Genomic DNA, 20,782 nt, shown 5'->3' with positions numbered 1-20,782 from the left:
TTTCTCTTCCACAACAGGTAGTCTCGTACTGAGGATGTTAGCTTTCACGCTCCACTTCCAGAGCCACGATATACACCACACTGATTATTGATAACAGCATGGACTGGAATTACCAAGACAGTGACTCTGTTCCTGGCTCCCTGAAAGCTGATGATACAGCTTTTCCATTGTAGATTAACTTTAACCATGGGGAAAGATGCAGTCCAGGTATTCTTGAGTAATCTTGTGATGAAACTCCCAGTTGTTCATATTTGTAATGTTTCCTTTGTCTTCATTGTTCTTTCTTCACACAATTTCATCTTCTTGGATGCTCTTCATATTTTATTTTTAAACTCCAAGCATTTCTACACTTCCAACTTTTATTACACAGTTTACAGTTTTTTCTGTCCAGTTCAGATGCATAATGCATTAGCTTAGTTCAAAACTTCTGTAAGTACTCCAAGACTGCACAATGTTTAAAATGAACTGATTTCTCACACTAGTCAGCCCAACAAATTTAACGCCTCAAGCACTGCAATAACAGGGTTTTAAATAGACTGCTGAAATATTAATCTTAGTGCTCATTATTCTTACACTCTGCTTCTATTGTTTCACTCTTCTTCTCATGTTGTCCAATGTTTTCTCTGCTTATGTTTCAATATCCTCTGGATATCACTGCATCCATAGGATGACTCACATGTTGGGAGAGGTGGGCGTTTTAAGCCTCGCCGTTCTCCAAAGCAAAACATTCCTTATTCTTCACATGGAGCCAGTTTTAAAATATCTGAAGAGATTTTTGGAAGACAGGTCAAATATAAACATCTATTTACATGAAAATTTGCAATACTGTAGGTACCTTAAATAATCAAACTGTAGCGTTACCTTTTTTCCCTTGGGCTTGGTATTCCTCTACTTCTCCTGCCAAGTCACAAAAAAAGTAAATGAACCCCTCAGCAATTCCCTTGCTGCAAGCAAGGCATCAGACTGAAGGACACTGTGAAATGGGACAGCAAGCATAAGCAGTAATACTGGACCAGTGGCATTAGAAATTGAGAAAGATACTGTTTAGAGTGTCTCCGTTCAGACAATCTTTTGTAAAATGTTATATTATATCCCAAGAATGGATTAGCATTCAGACTGAGCTTTAATTTGGTTATTTATGACATGCAATTATTCAATGAATAGAATTTTGTTACATACGTAGTACAAAAACATTTTTCTAACTATGGCTTTTTGTCATCTACCAGATTTAGTCAAAGGATTGTAAACTGCCCATGAATATATTAAGGTAGAGATGAAAAGAGATGAAAAGACTGCAACCACTCAAGGAGACAGGTTCTGGAACAAATCCACAACTGGAGAAGTGAGAGGAAAAGTTTCCAGTAAGTAACTTTCAGGCAAAAATACTTTCGCCAGAGGAATGGCAGTTGCCTCCAGCAGCAGGATTTCAGCTTTGGTTAGGAGAGCAGCCCTGCTGCTCCTGGTGGCCCTGTTGCTATACTGAGGAAGAACATACATAGTACAGCAGATCCAGCAGCTACAACACCATGTCCCTTGGATACACTGCATACCCGTCACCCTATGGACCTGTTACATACCTAAGGAGTTTCCAGTATCTTCCTCAAGAAGAATGTTCCACAGCTTTGCAGTTCTTTTGAGAAACTCATCTTTTGCTCCTTAAATCTTCAACTAGACTACACACACAAAAACCCCCACCAACCACAAACAACCCAAACTTTGCTTTGGAGAAAGCAGCTTGGAAGTCTAGGGGAGTTTTAGGCTTCACACTGCTATTAGTGAAGATAAAGCCTTAACTCCTGTGTGCTGCTGGCAAGTTCCCCTTGGCTCACAAGTTGAGCCTTCCACAACTCATCCAGCACGAGCCCCACGCCCTGCTGCAGGCATCATTTCCTGGGTATAAGCACACAGTAGCCATCCTAGTCTCTGCAAGACTGAATTTCATCCAAGTTTAGTGTACAAGGCCTGACCTTGACCTGCGAGTTTGATCCCCAGAACAAATAAGCGATTCAGTGCTCGCTGCTTGGCTGCCTCACCAGATGCTTCTCCCTTGCAAGAACAGGCTGTTTGATGATTGCCAGGAAAAAGAAAAAAAAAAGCACCCACTATTTTTAGCTACTAAAAGCAATCCTTAAAATTCCACCATGCCTTGGTTAGACACATGAAAATACTTCCTCCTTGTCTTGGGGTTTTCTGGCCTGTATGGGAAGGAGAAGATGAATATAGAGATGAATGGAGCAGAATATCACTTTTTCCTCAATTATTTACACTCCATGCTGCAGTCAGATGCCTGTGAACAGAAAATAAACACGCCAACCTAGAGCAAAAGTATCTTCTGAACTCGGCCACCCATCTTTGGGTATGGCCAAGCCACACAGGGACAATGAATGAAAGAGCCAAAGATATTATCTTTGACTTTTTCTAAAGAAAATGGAATAAAGTGACTGCACTGGATTATTTTGGTCAAAGTGATTGACACTCATATTTTCCCCAAAGCAATTTTATTACCTCTGCATACAAGTTTGATAACAACCCATAGAAGAGAAGCAAAAGGCACTAGGAAGGTTCCAGCTCTAAAGAATTCAATTCAATTCATAACTGGTAGCCTGATGGAAAACGTAAGGTCTCTTTATATAATTTATAAAGTAGGCTAATGGGTGGAAGGAAAAATGTATACAGGACTTAAAAAATTGAAGATAGAAAGGTACACTTAAAATTTCCAGCCACAGGCAGTCCAGTTCAGTTTTACTTTCAGTCAGCAATTATCTAAGACCTTATCTCATTTATATGGTAATAACTTGTCTCATGTCAACTCAACAAGCAGAGATAGCAGCTACGCAGCGCCGGCTCCTTGAACGCCGTGGCTGGCTGAAGGCTCCCAGCGTGGGCGGATGGACCTCGCTGGGCTCGGAGCACCAATTAGACTTGCCAATGAGCCAGGCCTAGCAGTGCTGTGAGGAGCATAACAAGTGTGGGAAGATTCTCATGGCTATGAATTTAACTTAACTCTTTGCAGTTCTGCACACTCTCAGCACAAAAACATTTTTGGAGATATTTATTTGCCCAGGGAAGAAGAGACTTACTGCAGCGGTTTAGAAAGAACTGCTCCTCAACAGGGAGCAACAAAATATCATGGCAAGGTTCAGCAATTATTCCAGGATTATCACTATAGCTGCAAAGCCATATTATCTCTAAAATTCTAATTAAATATAGAATCATAGAAAGTTTTGGGTTGGAAGGGACCCCTAGAGGTCATCTAGTCCAACCCCCCCGCAGCGAGCAGGGACACCGCTAACTAGATCAGGTTGCTCAGAGCAACTATATATAACTATAAAGTGAGAAAAGACACCAAACCAGATCTGGACATTAATGGGAAATAAAAGCTTTGGTCTTTTGCTGTTTCAGAGGTAATTACTAAGGGATGTCTTATCCCCTCACTGAAGCAGAGGAGGTGCACAGAGACCTCTGGGTTCCAAACAACCCTATTGCTCTCAGATATATTAAAAAAAAAAAAAGATTTAAAGGTAGTCAGGTAGCAAACATCAAGACAGAAAATGATCTGCAATACAAGCATCCTGTACAGAAAACAAACCTCACATCACTCTCCTTATTGAAAGTTCAGCTCCTCTGATGAGCTCTCTCAAATAAGTTAACTGTGGTTTTGTCCGTAACCCATTATCTGTTTGGAGGCACAAGAAAACATTTTGCTTGAGTGAGTAATTTCCCACCATGAGGTAGGTAGTGAGGTGTGGTGATTGTATATACCAGAACTCCAGCGGCTGCGCAGTAGGTTGGGTTTTAACGATTGTAGTCATCAAGTATTTACAGCCCATCCAGAATGGAAAAGTCTAGGTTTAAAGGGAAGGGTAGGGTGGTCAAAGCGTATCTTTAATGAAAACCAGACGGGATATGGTGTGCAGTCTATGCTTCCTAAAACGGTTCCATGCCTCCCACCAGAGAGAAGCGTATTTTGTAGGTAACTTAGGAGCAATAAGAAAACTGGTGTTATTAGTGGGGGAAAAAAAGCAGAAGGGAATACCAGGGTTTGGTTTATGCCTGTATAATACTAGTACACACTGTGCCACTTTTTTGTCTTCCAGAAGAGACAGGCAGATTTCAGGAGGATCAGGTCCGTGCTCACTCCCTTGTCCCTTTGCAGCATATAGGAAGGGACAGCCTGCTCAGACCACACTGCTGGTGGAGCAGTGGGAGTCATGTGTTGTAGGAACACCGATTTAAAATGTGTTCAGTTCAGAACACTGAGTTTTATATGGGTTTTTACTTGCTGTATTTAAACACAAACCAACTATTTTTATTGAAGTATTATTGTATACATAGAATTGCTGATGGTGAAATAAAGGACTTATCATCAATATGTTTTGGCACTGCATTATTCTTTAACAGAGAGGATGTTGCACATGAATGCCTTAATCTCTATCACATCACAGTAAACCCTGAGCCACACAGTCCAGACAAAGTCTTTAAAATGTCACTTTGTGTTTCTAACCACCAGCAAGGGTTGGTTTTACATCATTTCATCCCTAAAACCATTCCCTTAGCCATACATGCTTCAGGTGCATGTGAAGAACGTGACATTCAGTTCAGAAGACCTCTGAAACAGATCTAGAAGTTCTCCTGCAAGCGCACCTCTGCCCGCCATTGCACCAATAATCGTAACACCCCCAATCTCAGCCATATCATAGATGCACGGAAGTGCTAGGTCATGGACTGCTGTACTGGGACAAGGTAAGTCAAAGTCAGGGCAGAGGGGATGAAAATGTTGTTGTGAAGCATTCGTAAAAAGACGCTAGCCATCAAAAGGTAAGTCAGCTTTGGACAGTCTGCAGTAGCCTTGGGAGAAGCATGTGAAGAGCAGATAACATAAACAAGAAACTGATTTGACTTAGCTGATACAAGCAGAGCTGAGTTCATAGGCACAGGTCAGGAGGTTCAGCTTTTAAGCCTGAACACAAAGGATTCAGTCTCCTGCCAGCTCAGGAGTCAAGGAAGGATTTTTGATACTGAGCAGCTGCAATCTATGCCATCTTGAAAAAAAAAAATAAATAAAAATGAAACAAACAGATGTAAACCTGGTTATCAGTTGAGAACAACATCAATAACGAATTTTCACTACTACTAAATCCTACCTCCAGAGTTTTCCCCCCCAAAATCTTAATATTTCATTGTCTTTCATTCTGAGAAGTACTCCAAAAGAAGATTCTGAAAATCTTGAGGAAAGGTGAAGGAACTGTTTAAAGTGCAAGTTTTTGAAATGCTAATAGCTATGGAGGAAGCATTAGTGCAGTTTAGCTTTGATTGCATCAGAAGCAGAATACCTATGAGAGAGATTTAAAGAGCAAGATGCCCAGCATAGTGCTATTAAATGCTTCTCAATCATAATAGAGTAATATTCTAAAAAAACTGCAATTGCCACACTATAGTCTTCAGCAGAAAGAGCATTGCCTTAGTGGGATTCCCCCCACTCGCTCCAACATGGGTAAATTAGAACTCAGAATACCACACATACAACTTGTTCATCTAAGAGAGCCCTGTACCATGGGAAACCTCTCACTTCCAATTCCCCGAGCACAAAACAAAAGGCCACACACTCAGGACAGAACAAAAAGCCAAGAAAAGCATCTTAAAGTCTGGAAAGTCTCTTTTGAAGTTGTAATGAAAAGTTCAGTCTCTAAAGGCTTTAAATGAATAAGCTAACACACACTAATAAACATTTTAAATATGTATTCAAAGTCCTGTTTGCTTCTAATGCTCCTCTGATGATTCAAGCTGACTCCCCTCCTCAGTAAATAATTCAGTAGCAAAGAATTTCTTGGCCTGGAAAAGAGATGAACAACGGGCACAGACTTTGGATAGTTGCTCTTTTCTGAGAGATTTTGGCTTCAATTTGGACTCTGAGGAGAGGTTTCTGCAAAAGAGGAAGTCCTACGAAAAAGCTGAAGAATTTGTATTCACAACTGCAACTTAAAATCAGCATTTTCTGACTTTTATTCTGTTAGTGGGAGAAAAAACAGCTGATAGCATGAAAATAGAACCCAGCAAAGCAATTTATATAAGCTGCTTCCACAGGAGAGCAATTTTCTTATTCAAGGGCAAAGGACTCCTTTGTTTTAGTTGCGGTCAGAGAGGCTCATCCTCCAATACGGCATGCTGGTACTACATACTCGGGAGTGCAGATATCTAGGAACCTCTAGAGTAAACTCCAGAAAACAAAATACTGTTCTGTGTTCAGGGGTCTTTTTTGTTTACTTAATATTAGCACAAAGATTCATCTTCCTAGGCACCAAAGAGCAACTTGATTAGGAGCGAGACTAACACTGATAAAGTACTCCTGAAAAAACAAGCAACTCAAGTTTCCTCCCCACTAGAAGCAAACATTTTTAAACCAGAGACTATAAAGCAGGGTAAAAACTTTCCCAGGTTAATTCCATTAACTCTGAGGGGTCAGAACATGGTTTGTCCTAACACACCACCAGGCCTGATCCAATCCCCATGGGAGCATTTTGGATCAGACTCTAATAAGGGACATACTGAACAAACACACATACATATAAAAGACACTAAAAACATCTTTATATTAAAATACATGTTTTTATATATTTCTATATTCTTCTTATATTTCTTTATACTAAGCTATATTATATATATCACCAAAACACAGGAACTTCAGCCATGCATGTTTTCAATATTGCTTTTTTCAAATGATTATACAGATCACGAAAAGACACCACTGAGTCTGAAACAGTCACAAAGAACAAACCTCTCAGAGTGCACCTGAGCCTTGCTTTCCAGACAGCAAAATGCCAACCCACCCAACTTCTCTGACAAATGGAGCTATTCACAGGTATTTGCAATCTATTAACACACAACACTGCAAAATACTTGAGCCACCCTGACAGACATACTGCTGAGATATATACACACAGACCAAAAGACAATTGGTCTAACAGAAATGAGATGCACAGAGATATGTTAAGAGAGACAACCTTTACCAGCCAGTTTGGAACTACATTTCAAATCTTCCCAAAAAAAGGAAGCTTTGGGTACCTCTAAACTTCAGAGGAAACCAGAGAAAAGATATCCCAGAGCTTCATCTCATTCATGTTCTATTTCCTTCAAGATCAAGTGTGCTTAGGTCAGCTTGTTCCTAGCCAACTTTGGGGGGGGGGGGGGGGAAGTGTTCCTAGATAGCATTTTCCACAAATAACTCTTTAAAAAAACCCTACAAAACAAACAAATATTTAATCTTGTATTATCTCACAATGAATTTACCTCCTAAATCAGAAGAGAAAAACTACAGATATATAACTGACCTGCTTCATTTAGAGCTTTCTCCATGGGCAGTTTGCTTAGCTGCACAGACAGGTCTTCACCAGTGACACCTTTTAGCTGTGATCTTGGCACTAGAAACAAGGAGCAACACAACAAAGTGCTTCAATCCAGAGGAATAATATTCAAGACTTAAAGTCTAAAACAGATCAGAAAAAAATACATGAAAAGCAGTGGTCACTATAGAGCATCTTCTAATGAAACAATTTTGCACAATGGAAGATTGCACACAGTTACTCACAGCTGTTACATTTTGTAAATAGCAGCCATCATCAGTTAAATCCCAGAAATATCAGCTATACCTAAACCCCCCATTTGACAACTTTTATCCCTAACATTTTCCCTTTATCCTAGCTCCACATCACATCAAGAGCAAGGTAGGCTATACCTGTTTTCCAGGGACTAGAGAAAACCTGATTCATTCCAGACCAGAACTACTATAGGCTGCCCCACTAACTGCATTTAAATGCATCAGCTGTCCTTTCTCCTTAACAACCCAGCACCATCCCTCAGCGAGGTAACTCAGCACAGCTGCCCTGCACCCTGCAGAAGGGCAGCACTTGACATCAGCCGAAACTCCACCCCAGCTCCTCTCTGGCAGCAGCAACCTCCCTTCAAACGCTTGCCCTTATGGCTGCCAGGATGCCGTGAAGCCGCGCTCCCGCTGGCAGCGGGGCCCCAGGCTGGGCTGGATTTGCCTCTGTCAGGTGCTCTTCTTGCAGTCAGCACCTGCAGGAGGGCAGAGAGGCTCAAGCATGGACAGGAGCAGAGGGTCTGGAGATTCAGGACAGAGTAATGCAATTTGGGTGCCCCACGCCCAATCCACAACACGGTCTGCAACATTTTCTTGCTTAACATGGCTATTCCCTATTAAAACACAGCTACACAGAAACTCTTTTTTTTTTTCTCTCCCCTCCCCCATCGCCGTAGTGTGTTTTACTCCTACAGGCTTTCCCCCAAGAAATGCCGACCTTTCAGCTGGACTTTCCTCGTGTGTTGGCAGGTCGAGGACAGAGTGACAGGTATGGTCTCAGGGTACCACAAGTAAATGTCTCTTTTTCTGATTAATTTTTATGAATGAACAGGATCAGAAAGTTTCCTGTATTTTTGAAGGGACAAGCATTTCTGAAAAATTTCTTGCTGGAATTTCATATGCAAAACACTAGAGAAATCACATCTGGATGGTGCATGCAAGAATTTACATCGGAAAAGAGGCATGGAGGGGCTTATGGAGGTGATCAGAGGAGAATTTTTTCATGACAGAAGGCTAGAAAACTTGTCTCGCACAGTAAAACACAGACTGAAAGAGGAGAGAATTGCAGTCTGTAAGGCATCCAAGAACTAAGTACCAGGAGAGGAAAAGAACTATTAAATTTAATAGAGATAGTGACATAAAGATATTAGATGCAAACTTACCGCAAACACATCCATCCCAGAAACTGGAAGAAGGATTCCAGTTATTATGAGGATGAAGTTCGGGAACTCTCTTCCCAAAAGTCATCTTTTACAAAGAGGCAAATGAGGCACAAAAAATTAAGCCCTCTATTGAAGATCACACATAAAGTTTGTGTCAAAGATGGGAATCAGATACCAGAGACATAAATGCCAGGCCAGGTCCGTTAAAACAAAATCAATATTCTTATCAGTGGGGGTCAAATGTGGTTAAAAGATGGGTTGCTGCACCAAAATTTGCAATCTAATATAGTTGAAGTGAGAAAAGGAAACTAGTATGAGAAAACAGATTAGATTTTTTACAGTATTGTTAAACTGTTAATAAATAATAAATAAATTGTTAGTGGTAAATCAGTACCACCAATCTCTGGGGTGATTAAGAAAAGATTTAAAGAAAAGATTTGCATTTCTGACACAGGACATTACCTCAGGATACTGCAGAATTAAGCAAGATGCTTATGGATAGTCTTTTCCTTCTTTTGCATGGCAGAGCAAATAATTTATTGATATCTCGATGTAATCTGTTCTTCTGGGTTGTTGTTTTTTTTCTTTTTAAATTTTGCTGTTGCAGTTATCAATACGGTCACGTCCTTGGGGAATAACATCCCTGCTTGTAAAGTTCTGTTATAAACAAACAAGCTTAGACACTTCTCTTTCTTCTGAACTTCTTTTGATTTGGGATTACTGCCTGACTGTAATTTATTTTTTTCCCTCACACAGTGCTTGTCAATCTGTTGGCCTGGCTTTTTCTTTCCAAGTGTCAGAAGAAATCAATGAGAGTTTCCACTCGGGGATTCCCAAGGGTGTTTCCCTTATTATCAGTTTCATTGCCATGACTGTTTTGTCTCAAGCCGTATACACTACTTGCTTCACCAGATTTCTCTGAATCCTAATTCCAGTACCAAAATCCCATAATTGTTATTTCCTAGTTAATCCTCAGATGCTCACTTTATGCAAAGAGAGAGATGTATTTGCTGTTCTGGAGCAAAGATTTTTTGAAGCGCTTTTTGTTTGGTTCCTCAGGTCCCTGTGGCCTCTCCCCGCCCGGGGTGCAGGCACCATGTTCCAGCTGTAACCATGTTGTCACCATCGCCAGGAGGGAGACACTCCCTCATGCTCACAAGGATGTACATCACCCGTCTCGGGGACCTGGATTCCCAAACAATATTAAAAATGCAGTCCCAGCCTGCTTTCCCCCTTAGCCTTACATGCGTCAGAATCTTTCACATTTTTGGGTTGCCCTAACTTAGTAAAATGTCACCGTTCTTCTTAGCTTTCGATTCACACTTCAGTTAGAAAGTTACCTTCGGTGGGAGCAAGTGACTCCACACTCTCATCCTGACCTCCCAAAACTGGAACCAGAGCGTGCGCTTGCTTCGTCCAGTCATCAAGGTGCTGGATGACATTTGAAAGAGAAGTGAGGGGACGTGCAGGCGGCTTTTACAGGACAGGTTGGTCCTTGACGGCTACAACCACACTATTTGCGTTCCGAGCTTCTCTGCAGCTGTTTCTGTCCTCTGGCAGCTCCTGCCAGGAACATTTCCAGCCTCCCACAAGAGTTAGGTCTGAATGATGCTGTTTTACTGCTTTTTCTCTACTTCTTCATACAACATCAAGACTCTTCATTTTCCCCTTTTCCAGCAAAATAGAAGGACCAGCTTCTTACACTCAGTACCTGGGATTGGAATGGCAATTCCTGAATATAATGCAGTCTTAAAGCAAGTTGTGCCAGGATGCCGAGGTGGCAGTTATTCCTTTCTTCAGAGAGTTGCAGAGTTAGTTAGCTCCCCTGTCTCCCTGGAAACATGTTTACGACTTCTCTTTCTGCCTGCTTGTCTATCAAAGTGCTGCTGTTGACACCCAAATGCCCTGCCTTGGCACCTCCTGAACTCCGATGACTTAATAACCACGACAGCTCTGCAGAGAAAAACACCTGAGTAGAAACACATCAGTAAAACTTGAAGGCTCAGCCTAGCAAGAGGTGCTTATGTGGCCTGAGCCACGGAAAGATACCAGCACGACCTTCACATCACCCACCCACATCACTATAAATCTACATAGCTTGCACACATTTCTGCCTAAATATCTTTAGAAAGCTGGAGTGGAAAGGATTTAAGGATGTCTTGCATCAACTTCTTAGGTGATTTGCAGCATTTCTCCAATACAGCAATGCTGAACTTAAGACTTTCCACGTTAACTCATGGAACTTGTCAGAGCATCCTCGCATGCTGCACAGCGTTGTCCCAGCACGAGGTACGAGCTCCTGGGGACTGCTCAGGGCCTCCAGCGCAAGAGCTGCCAGCATCTTCCAGAGAGGCAGGCTGCACTGGGAGCTATAGGACTCGCGTCAGGACATGACGACAGGAGGGACTAGGGGATCAGATTGCTCCAGGCACTGAGGCGAGGGGGGCCCCCGTCCTCTGCTGGTCCCCAGGCCCTGCAAGCTGTGAAGGCACCAGCGTGTTGTTCTCACAAGTGTGCTGGGCAAGCATGGAGGCAAATTTCGCTTCACTGCCTGCAAAACTTGGTGTCACGCTGGCGCAGTACCACAGAGGCAGAGCTCCACTGCTCGGCCTGAACTGAGAATGAAACGCCGTGCTGGGAGCTGCCACGGGGCGTGCTGAGCTGTCGCTCTTCTAAGGGCTTGGGTTGCGTAAGCGGACCAAGGGAATCACTAAACCACAGACAATGAAAACAACTTTAAATGAGAGACTAAATGAAAAGAAAAAAGTTGTCAAAATGTCAAGGTTAATGTTTTCATAAAACTAACCAGGGAATGGCTAGACGGTATGAGTATTAACTTTAAACTTAATTAAAACTTTTAAAATGTGAATACAAAACTAACTTCAGTCTAGACAGTCAATAAATCTATCCTCCTTAATGAAATACTGGTCCTTTTGGTATTTCTGGTCAATTTTTTTCCTCATCCTTGCAGCTATGTATATGTGAAACTCATATTCCTGTCTGTCAAAGTCAGAGTAGCCGTGTGGAGCAGGACCACAGCCTCCTGCTCCACATACTTCTGCGCCTGTGGTGGGGCCAGCGGCTCTGCCCCCAGCCTGGCTACAGCTCTGGGATGGGCAGCAGCCTCCAAACACATGCACACATCGAGCCAGGCAGTGACAAATCTCTGCCCTGCTCCTTAGCTGGGCCATGATGACTTCTCAGAGATGGTTTCCTCCATCTGCAAAGCGCCACAGCTCTGCCCGGGCTCTAGAGGCAGCCCAAAGGAAAGGGACGTCCTCGTCTTACAGCCTGGCAGTGGCTCTGCTGTTTGGACAACTGGAGACAGCAGAAATGGTGTCTGCAGTCCTGTGAGAAAGCCTGGGCCTGGCAGGTCTCCAGCAGATTTTAAGAGATCAGTGTAGAGAGCTCTGGGATCTTGTTTTCTTGCATTTTGTTTTTAGTCCGCATCATCATCCAGTGTTAAATTCTCTACTTAGGCATTTTCTTGATCTCTCAAGCAGTTTTGTTCTTGAAATAAAATTGGTTTTTAAATGATTTTAAGAAATAAAAAGAAAATGGTAAGAATTCCCCATGATCTCAAATTGCTTGGTTGTTAGTGGCTCAGGGCATGCTATACTTATACATACTATCCCTCTTGGTGAATGCTAGAAGGAATGTATGTGTGTGCTGAAAACACACAGGGCAGTTTTCCTTCCTTCCTTCCTTCCTTCCTTCCTTCCTTCCTTCCTTCCGCTCATTCTTAACTTGCGCACACAAGCGGAGTTTGGTTAAATTATCAAGAATTTACTTGAATCAACACACTTTTTGCTGAGACATTCAAACCTCCCTAGATAACCTCTTTTTCTTCACCTTTCTAACCTTCAGCATGTCTATCATAGTTTTCCTTAAAAAAAATTCCAATTTTGTGACCAATGGGTCCTTTTTTTTTCTCTTTTTAAAAACATGCCTCGTTCAGGCACACATTTTGCAGCCTGTGCTGCCAGCACACTGCAGCTTTCCCTGAGGCAGGATCTGGCCTTGCACTGTGCTAAAAAACGACGGAGTTGGGAAAAAGGTGCAAGGATGATCAGCATGTTCATAATGAAGATTGAAATCACTGGCTCTGCCATCTGCTCTGCCCTATAGTCTTACACTTGGATTGATATTTACCTTCACCTGTCTGACTCTACCTCAGCATGAACTCCACAGCTGTACTCCTGAGAAGTCCATCAATATCAGCTCAGTGTTGTGAATAACAGAACGCTAAACTAGTATTACGGCTCCGTAAGAAAATAAGGATATTGGACTCTTACATCAAAGCCATCTTGTTAGGGAGCCATAATATCAATTTAACGTCCTCTCATTCCCCATGCTGAAACAATGCTATTTCATGTGGTTCTCTCCACAGAGAGCATACAGACACAATCAGCACTTCAGCTGCACATAGGAAAATATGATTCTGGATATTCAGTAAGAATAATCATAACCAGGAAGAGTACAGCACTGAAAGTTTTCTTCAGGAAGGTCACAAACCAAACAGATTAGGTTGGAAGCTCATGTTTTTTCTATACAGAAGAGACAATCTGAAGTTTAATTTCATTTTCGTAAAACAAAAAAATCAACTCAGCATATAAAGCCAAAAGCATATTGCAAATATTCCAATCGAAGAAAAGCATAAGCTAGGAGCCAGGATACTTCAGATGAATGTCAAGATATTTTGACTTTTTGTAGTTTTTAAGTTACCAAAGCTGCCTCCATTAAAACAATGTAAAGATCTTACTTTCTTCCCAAAGAGACTTCAATATAAGCCATTAATTTTTTCCTCCAGTACATAAAATAATGGACTTAGTATAAGTAAATCCTCTCTGCTTTTTCTCAGTTACTGGTGAGGAATCTTAGACATGCAACAATGTGTGACAGAGCAGTAAAGAAAAATAATAATCTAACTCTATAGGAGAGATGTCCTGGCATATTAAATCAGCACTGGATGTTCCCAGGGCTGCTGCCTGCATTCATGGCTTTCTTCTACTTTACAGTGTTCTGATAAATTGAAACCTGATGATGTTTTTTAATTAAGACCTTTGCTCAAAAAGATCTTTTCCTTCTTTTTTTTTTAAGATAAAGATCTGCTTTTCCTAGCTCTGATGTCAATTCTGTATCATATAATCTGCCTGGATCCATAGAGTTGAAAAGCTACCCCCACCACTGAGACATACTTCTAAAGAGAGGGGTCTGTGAAGGTGACCTGCTCCAGCCCAAGCACATTGGTTAAAAGCAGAGAGCAGTGCCAGAAATATAGAAATAACAACAGCTCCTAGAAATTTTGGCCAGAAGGAGACAGGATGAGGAACCTGTAACTCCAGCGAGGGACACCTAGCAACACCATTCAGCACATGCAGAACTTTGGACAGGAGGCACCCTGAGGGGACACGGTCACTGTTTTGCTGCCTTTGGCATGGGGCTGGAGCTCATCCTAGAGAGATCAGAGCACTGGTCACGACCCCAAGCCTCCGCACCACAGGAGATGCCTGGTGCCTGACAGTGCTATCGCAGTGGATGCTCTGTCAACCCGTGCAGCAGGACAGGTTTCAGAGCCCTGCCCTCTGACCCCAGCATGTCCATCCCTGAGGCTGATTGTCAGTTTGACAACAGGATTGAACCATTAAAAGCAACTGCAGCTTCCTCAGGAACTGCTGCTGCAGCAAGAAAATACCAGAAAGAAGCAATTTGGACCCAACTCAGTGTGAGTTCAGCTTCTTTACCAGAAGAGCGAGCAGCAGAGCAGTAGAAGACCACGTACATGTGAGAGACTGGCAGCTCTTCACTCCCCACCGTTGACCTCCAGCAGGACCCAGCCATAGAGGTGGTTGTCAGCTCAGCTTCTGGGGCTCACACATACACTAAGCCATCTTCAGACCAGCCTGGGCTGTGGGCAAGACTCAGTGTTACCCTCCTGGGGGAGAAGGACCAGGCAGAGAAAGGGAGGTGGTGGTGAGTCAGCGAGTGGAGAGCTGCCCCTGGTGCAGCCCAAGGCGGGTGAGAAGACGCTTGCGAGAGACACCCCAGACCCTCTCTGCCTCCTGGCAGAGGTGAGGCCATCGGGGCTGTCTCACTCACCACCTTCAGCATCCTGATGTCCAAACACCGCCCGTGCCGAGAGCTGGCCTGGGACACATGATCACTTGGTGGGCTGAGTTTTGCATTTTGCTTTACTAAGAATTGCTTGACTTGGGAGAATTTATCCTTGGATATTAGAGAGACATAAGCAGCCATAAAAATTCCAGCTCTGCTTGTATGAATGATCCACTGATGTGTGTTAAATGCACTCTATTGCTGCACTAAAGTCAATTTGCAATTGATCATATTGCATTTCTAGTGTCAGCAGATATGAAAACATGTCATTTACCAATGCTTAATGAACCTCTATGCTGACAAGACATAAATATCAATAAGCAGCTCTCCAGTTAAGGAGGTTAACCAGCAAAGTACTCAGTGAAAACATTAAAGAGGTAATCATCTGGCAATTGCTGTATAGATGGAGCAGCTGCCCTCAAGGATGACTAAACCTATGCAAAGGACTATTACAGGAAAAAAGGAGAAAGAGAGAAGCAATTAACTCCATGTTATAAGCTGAAAAATTCTATTTGAATGGAAAAAGTAATTGCCTTTCTGCATTGCACTTGTACTCTTTTCCACAGGTACTTGAGGTAATCTACTTAGTAGGGCTCTTTGACCATGCTGGATATTTGGAAAGGAAAAGGCAAAGCAGCAAGTTGCTCCAATGTTGTCTTAATTATTCCTGGTAGTGCTGATCCTTCCTTTTCTCATTTTTGAATCTTTGCATTGCTTTCCTGGGTATTTTAATCCTAAGATCTTCCTTTTTTTTTAGGACAAAGCTTTCAGTTTCCTGTAAAGTTAACGGAATGCAATAAAGGGAACATTACCAGTACTTGGACGCACTTCATGAAAGTAAAACACAGCAGATTAAACTTTGCTTTATAGTTAATGGAGCAATTTAACAGCAGCTACATTTACCACTGGACTGAACATAAATTTCAAGTTCAGTTCAGATTTTAAGCAGATGTAAATGGTGTTTATATTTAATCTATGAAGCCCAAGGCAGTGAGAGTTTTCTGAGCAACCACAGGAGTCCAAAGAAGTTTAACCTCTCATGGCCCAGATTTACCCACTACTCGCAGGACAGAATATGCATGATACGTCTTTGGCAGTTTTGCAGTCAGCTCTGCCCGCAAAATGGGCTTGTTCTGCGCAGTCAAGGAAAACGACAGTGCAATTCAGAGTGCTGTTGTCAGGAGTCACACCTCCTGTGTGAGACCTCCTGACCAGGGCATCCTTTCCCCGTTTTACAACCAATTCCCACTGCCAGTGTTCACACAAAGTGGCACTGATTTGCCTCTAGTCGCACCTCTCAATGTGTAAATGCCAGTTTTCCATATGCAATTAAAGTGAAAATCTTCAAAAATGGAGCAAAAAAATAATTTGCATGGATACTTTTAAACTATGATTATTTTTTTAAGCATTCTGTTAACTTCATGATGGCCAAGCTCCAAACCTCAAATACCAAACACAAGATGTAAGGGAGATGAGACAGATGTTTCTGACATCTCTATTCCTGTATGCATTAACTGTTGGTGATGAAATTTTGTAGGTGTAATTGTAGAAATGCTTCTCAAAGGGTTTCAAAACGTGCTGAAGAATGCAATATACAATAAAACAAGATGTCACAGAAGCCTCCATTTCCATTGTGAACAGTCACTTGTATCCCAGAAACTGGCCAAGTACAATTTGAAACAAACATGCAGAATGACAGACTTGCAGTCAGCAGCACAATTTTAATATTGAATTAAATATATCCTCCACATCAACAGCGGTTATGCACATACTACTCGGGAGCATTCCATGTCACACAGCAGTACTCTAAAAATACATCTGCTTTCAGCTAAGATTATAGATGGCCGAGCAGTTTCTTCTTAACTCACACCTGAACTTCAGAGTCTTTGCCCACTACAGTGAGCTTTAATCAAATGAAAAATTTGCTCCCAGGTATGATTATATCTCAACCTTACAAAGATATCTGATTATTGCTGCTTTGTGTAAAGGAAAAAAAAGGCTTTACATAACTCTGTGCTTGATTTGTCAGAAATGAAATAAAAGAGGAGGTTTCATTTGCACTGAAGGATGAGATTTCCCTCTGCATTTGCTGCCCTCTAGATATCTTTCAGTATAAAAAAGCTGTGCTTTTAAAATGGATTTTGCAATAATCCGCCTATCTGAGGATGCAATGGGGAGGGGACAAATAAGTATAAAGGCAGGGAAGAGGCAGTGTTTTAATAGATTGTCAAGCTGCTTTTTACAAAGATAAGGTGTCTTGAGATGATGCCAGTTGTCCAAAGGAAGGGGGGTGGTTGGATGTGTCTATGGGAAGACAAATCAGTGCTAAAGTGCTGGGTGGTTGCTGCTGTGGGACATCATGCTCCATTTGCTCTACAGAAGGAGCACTGAGTATTAGCACATCATTCCCACATACTGCTCTGCCAATGGGCGTTAGTGCTGATGTGAGAAAACTTATGTGTAGAGGCTTATTTCTTCTCCAAAACTCCCTCGCTATGTGTCTCTTGGATAATACAGCTCTGCAAGCTTTTTCGCAGGGCTGCCAAGCTCTGGGTTTGTTAGTGCACTCCAGACATTCCAGGTTTGTTTGATTTTCTCTGCAGCAGAGAATGAAAATGTTTTGGAGAATTTGACAGACTCGTGTTAGCTAAGTTCTCCATTTCCAGCCCTGTGGTGCTTCTGATCTTTCTGGTAGGGAACTCCAAAGTAAATTTTTAGTAGAGGGACGTGCACGAGTGTACAGGTACATAGTGCAACAGGAGTTTAAGAGAAAAATGTCATACAAAACAAGAGCAGTATTGGTGATTCATTATAAGATAATACTAATAATATGAGGATTAGGTAAGCAGGCCAGCCTATAAATAATAGGTAACCATAACTGAATTCTTCAATTAGTTCAGAGCCAATTGGGAAAAAGTTGTTGTTCAGACTACCTAGAGCAAAAAGACCTCTAAAGGTCCCTCCAAATGAGAAGAGACAAATAAATTGCTTCCATTATCTCTCTATTTTGTGTCTTAACCAGGGTTTACTTCAGGAAAGACTTTGGGAAAAAGAAGAAACACTTTATTATTAGATGGAGAAAAGAACCGCTTTATCATTACAAGGAGAAAATAAGGCCCAGCTTTTGGAGCCCAAATCATTATGCATGTATCCTACCCAGCTTTGAAATAATTTGACTCATAAACAAACACTCGTGTAGACTTGCCCTCAGACCAAATCCTTTAAAAAAAGTACTTTTTTTCTCAGCCTAGATGTAAATAGTCGTATTGATCCCAAAGAAAAAGCCATTGCAGCAAGTACTGCTTGCATTTCACTGTCTGCAGGATCAGACTCTGGGATCTGACAGCTTGATAAAATTATAAGTTGGCATGTAGAAAGCGCCATTCATCAAGACAAACTAAGGGAAAAACCAGTTATTAACTCTCAAGGTCAATGTAGGGTGATCAATATTATTAATCGCATGTGGATAAGTTGAGACAGCAGTTCAGCACTTCAGCAATTATCTGAGATTCAATACAAATATTAAATACTCACAGTATTCAATCATGAGTGGTTAAGAAAAGAAGCTCCTAATTCGGCTCGCTTTTTGCAGGTGAAAGAAGAGTTCCTTCAGATTAAAATATCGCTGGATACCCTCAGCCCTGTGCTCAAGACCAAGTGTGTCTGGGAGTCAGACAGCATTTTGTCTGTCTTGTCTCTCTTGACACTGGAAACAGAAATCTCCAACTACCATAAAATGCCATGCCTTGGTGACATTTCCAGCCTTACCAGCAGCTGAAAACTCCCAAATACACCCAGCAAATCTGTTGCCAAAAGATTACAGTATGACTTTATCTGTGTTGGAACAGCAATCAGCAAATACACAAGAAAACATGCAGGCACAGAAAAGCAGACTGAAACGACATACTTGTTTACAGAGGGCATGGCACCACAGACACTTCTAACTACAGTCCTACCAACTAGTCAGAAAAAAGTCTCCTCTGACTTTCCTAACTTTATCATATATCCAATCCCAAATCAATCCTTTTCACTTCTCTGTTCAATATCAGTTCTAAATCCTATAATGTTTTTCTACTCAGGTGGTAAGAAAACATAAATTCCCAATTTTTAAATGCATGAGCCTTTTCTCACTATTTTGTCATAACTAAAACGTTATTTCTGTCCTATTGTCATGCCTTCAGCTGTCTTCAGACTTTAATTTATCTGATCTAATCATTCCATTCCTGGGCATCAGCTTCTATGGCTAAACGCTTTGTTATGGACACTCTCTTGCTCTGCGGCTTTGGGAAATCGAAAGGATGCTGAATGCTTGCCCCGTATTTGATTAACATGGGCCAGCCAAGAGCAGAAAAATTCCCAAACAAAGATAATTTGTATTAAATTTTGCAAGTGTCCTTAAAAATATCAAGTACCTTTTTAAGTCCTTTAGCCTGAATGGCCAGACCTTGGCTGTTCTCACCAAAACTGCCGGAAAGAAAGAAGCAGCATTACTTGGCTGTTACTCATGCCACTTGCTGCTTGCTGGAAAAGTGCGCATTTGCTATGGTGATAAGCAGAGATGAGGAACCTGAACAGAATAAAAGTCTTGCTCTTGATTTGAACCAGAATTACAGGTGGATATTAGTATTTATAAATTCAAAGAAATTCAGAGCTAAATTTCAGGCACTCATCCAAATCGAAACCAAAGCTTAAACCTTTTGACATGAGCCTTCCTCTCCACCAAGCATTTGTGCAATTAATACATCTTTTTTTTTTTTAAAGCCTTACAAAAAAACCCCCAAAACACAAAACTGTATCAAATGAGCTGGAAAAGTACAGAGCAAAGGAGGCATTCAGTGAGAGCCCAGAAGCCATAGCTCTGGCTTACATAAGTGAAGGACAAGCAGTATCTTCTGTATAGGAAAGTTTATTTTCCTGTCATGATCCAAACTAATAATGAAGGTGGGTTCACTTGTCAGATGTATTATTCCGAAAGAGGGATGATGTTTCCTAGTGGCAGAGTTAGCCACCCCTGATGTGCACCGAGCCACAATTCTCCTCCAGATCCTCTGTTCTTCCCACTAGCCCAAGTGAAATCTCTCCTTCAGCAAATAGTGCCTGCACAGGCACCTGCTGCCCTGAGGCAGAAGGACTGATTGATGAGGTTGCCTAAGCTTTGTGCTGACGTATGAAAGCCGTGACAGCATCTGGAGGAGTGAAGGGTTGGTAAAATCTACTCAAAGAACTACAAGACTTGATAAAAGTGTATGTGAAGGCAGAAGTGCTTTATTTCTGGTCTATTTTAATCCAATTCTGTCTATGGAAATTTGCAACTAAGAGATTTCAGTGCTGGTTTAAAGAAAGAAAGATGTACAGAGGGCTGAGCTAAGGGAGGCACAAACGTGGAGGGGGAGATGGGAAATGATCGGTACAGATTCATTAGAAGTGTATTTTCAGCCACACTGCACAAGCCGGTTATGTTATCTCTCACTTCAGGATGCCAAAAGTATTCCTCTCACCTTCTGTCTGTGCGCTTACCTCCAGCAGCTTCTCTAGGATGCGACATCCTCCGGAGTGTTCCCAGGGGACACTGGGAGCTCTTCAGCCAGCACAACATCCTCTGCTCTGTTCCAACTTCCAGACCATGACAAGGAGTTAGACCAGGGAACACGGCTGGACCTGTCACTCTGTGTGGCTGACCACTGATGCCAGGGTACTTCCCACCAGCACAGGGTATCTGACACAAGAGTGTTCCTCAACCAGGCACAAACTCAGTAGTTTGGTGGCCCCAGATGAAAGGAGTTCAGTTACAGGTTCGTGCTGCAATCGTACCCTATTCACCTAGCAGATCTCCAGACCATCAAGCAGTGATGGCATCACAGTTTATTTGCATAGAGCAAACCTTGGTAATAGCTCTATATAGTATACA

General features: G+C 42.0%; 1 protein-coding gene across 6 annotated transcripts in view; it reads right to left on the bottom strand.

Moving 5' to 3' along the window:
• The window catches only part of LOC104331505 (protein TUNAR), a 173,223-nt gene that overhangs the window by 142,400 nt on the left and 10,041 nt on the right, over window positions 1–20,782 (bottom strand). For 5 of the 6 annotated variants that reach the window (XM_075427363.1, XM_075427355.1, XM_075427357.1 and 2 more), the window contains exon 2: window positions 7,329–7,418. The exons of the other annotated variant lie outside the window; for it this stretch is intronic. In XM_075427363.1, the coding sequence (XP_075283478.1) occupies window positions 7,329–7,337 (9 nt within the window). In that variant the 5' untranslated portion in view covers window positions 7,338–7,418. The remainder of the gene's footprint in view (window positions 1–7,328; window positions 7,419–20,782) is intronic. 6 annotated transcript variants of the gene reach the window in all.

This window comes from Opisthocomus hoazin, chromosome 7 (assembly GCF_030867145.1).
Source record: "Opisthocomus hoazin isolate bOpiHoa1 chromosome 7, bOpiHoa1.hap1, whole genome shotgun sequence".
In the NCBI taxonomy this organism is placed as follows: domain Eukaryota; kingdom Metazoa; phylum Chordata; class Aves; order Opisthocomiformes; family Opisthocomidae; genus Opisthocomus; species Opisthocomus hoazin.
Note: the sequence above shows the minus strand (reverse complement) of the source record. Positions and strands in the feature narration are given on the sequence as shown.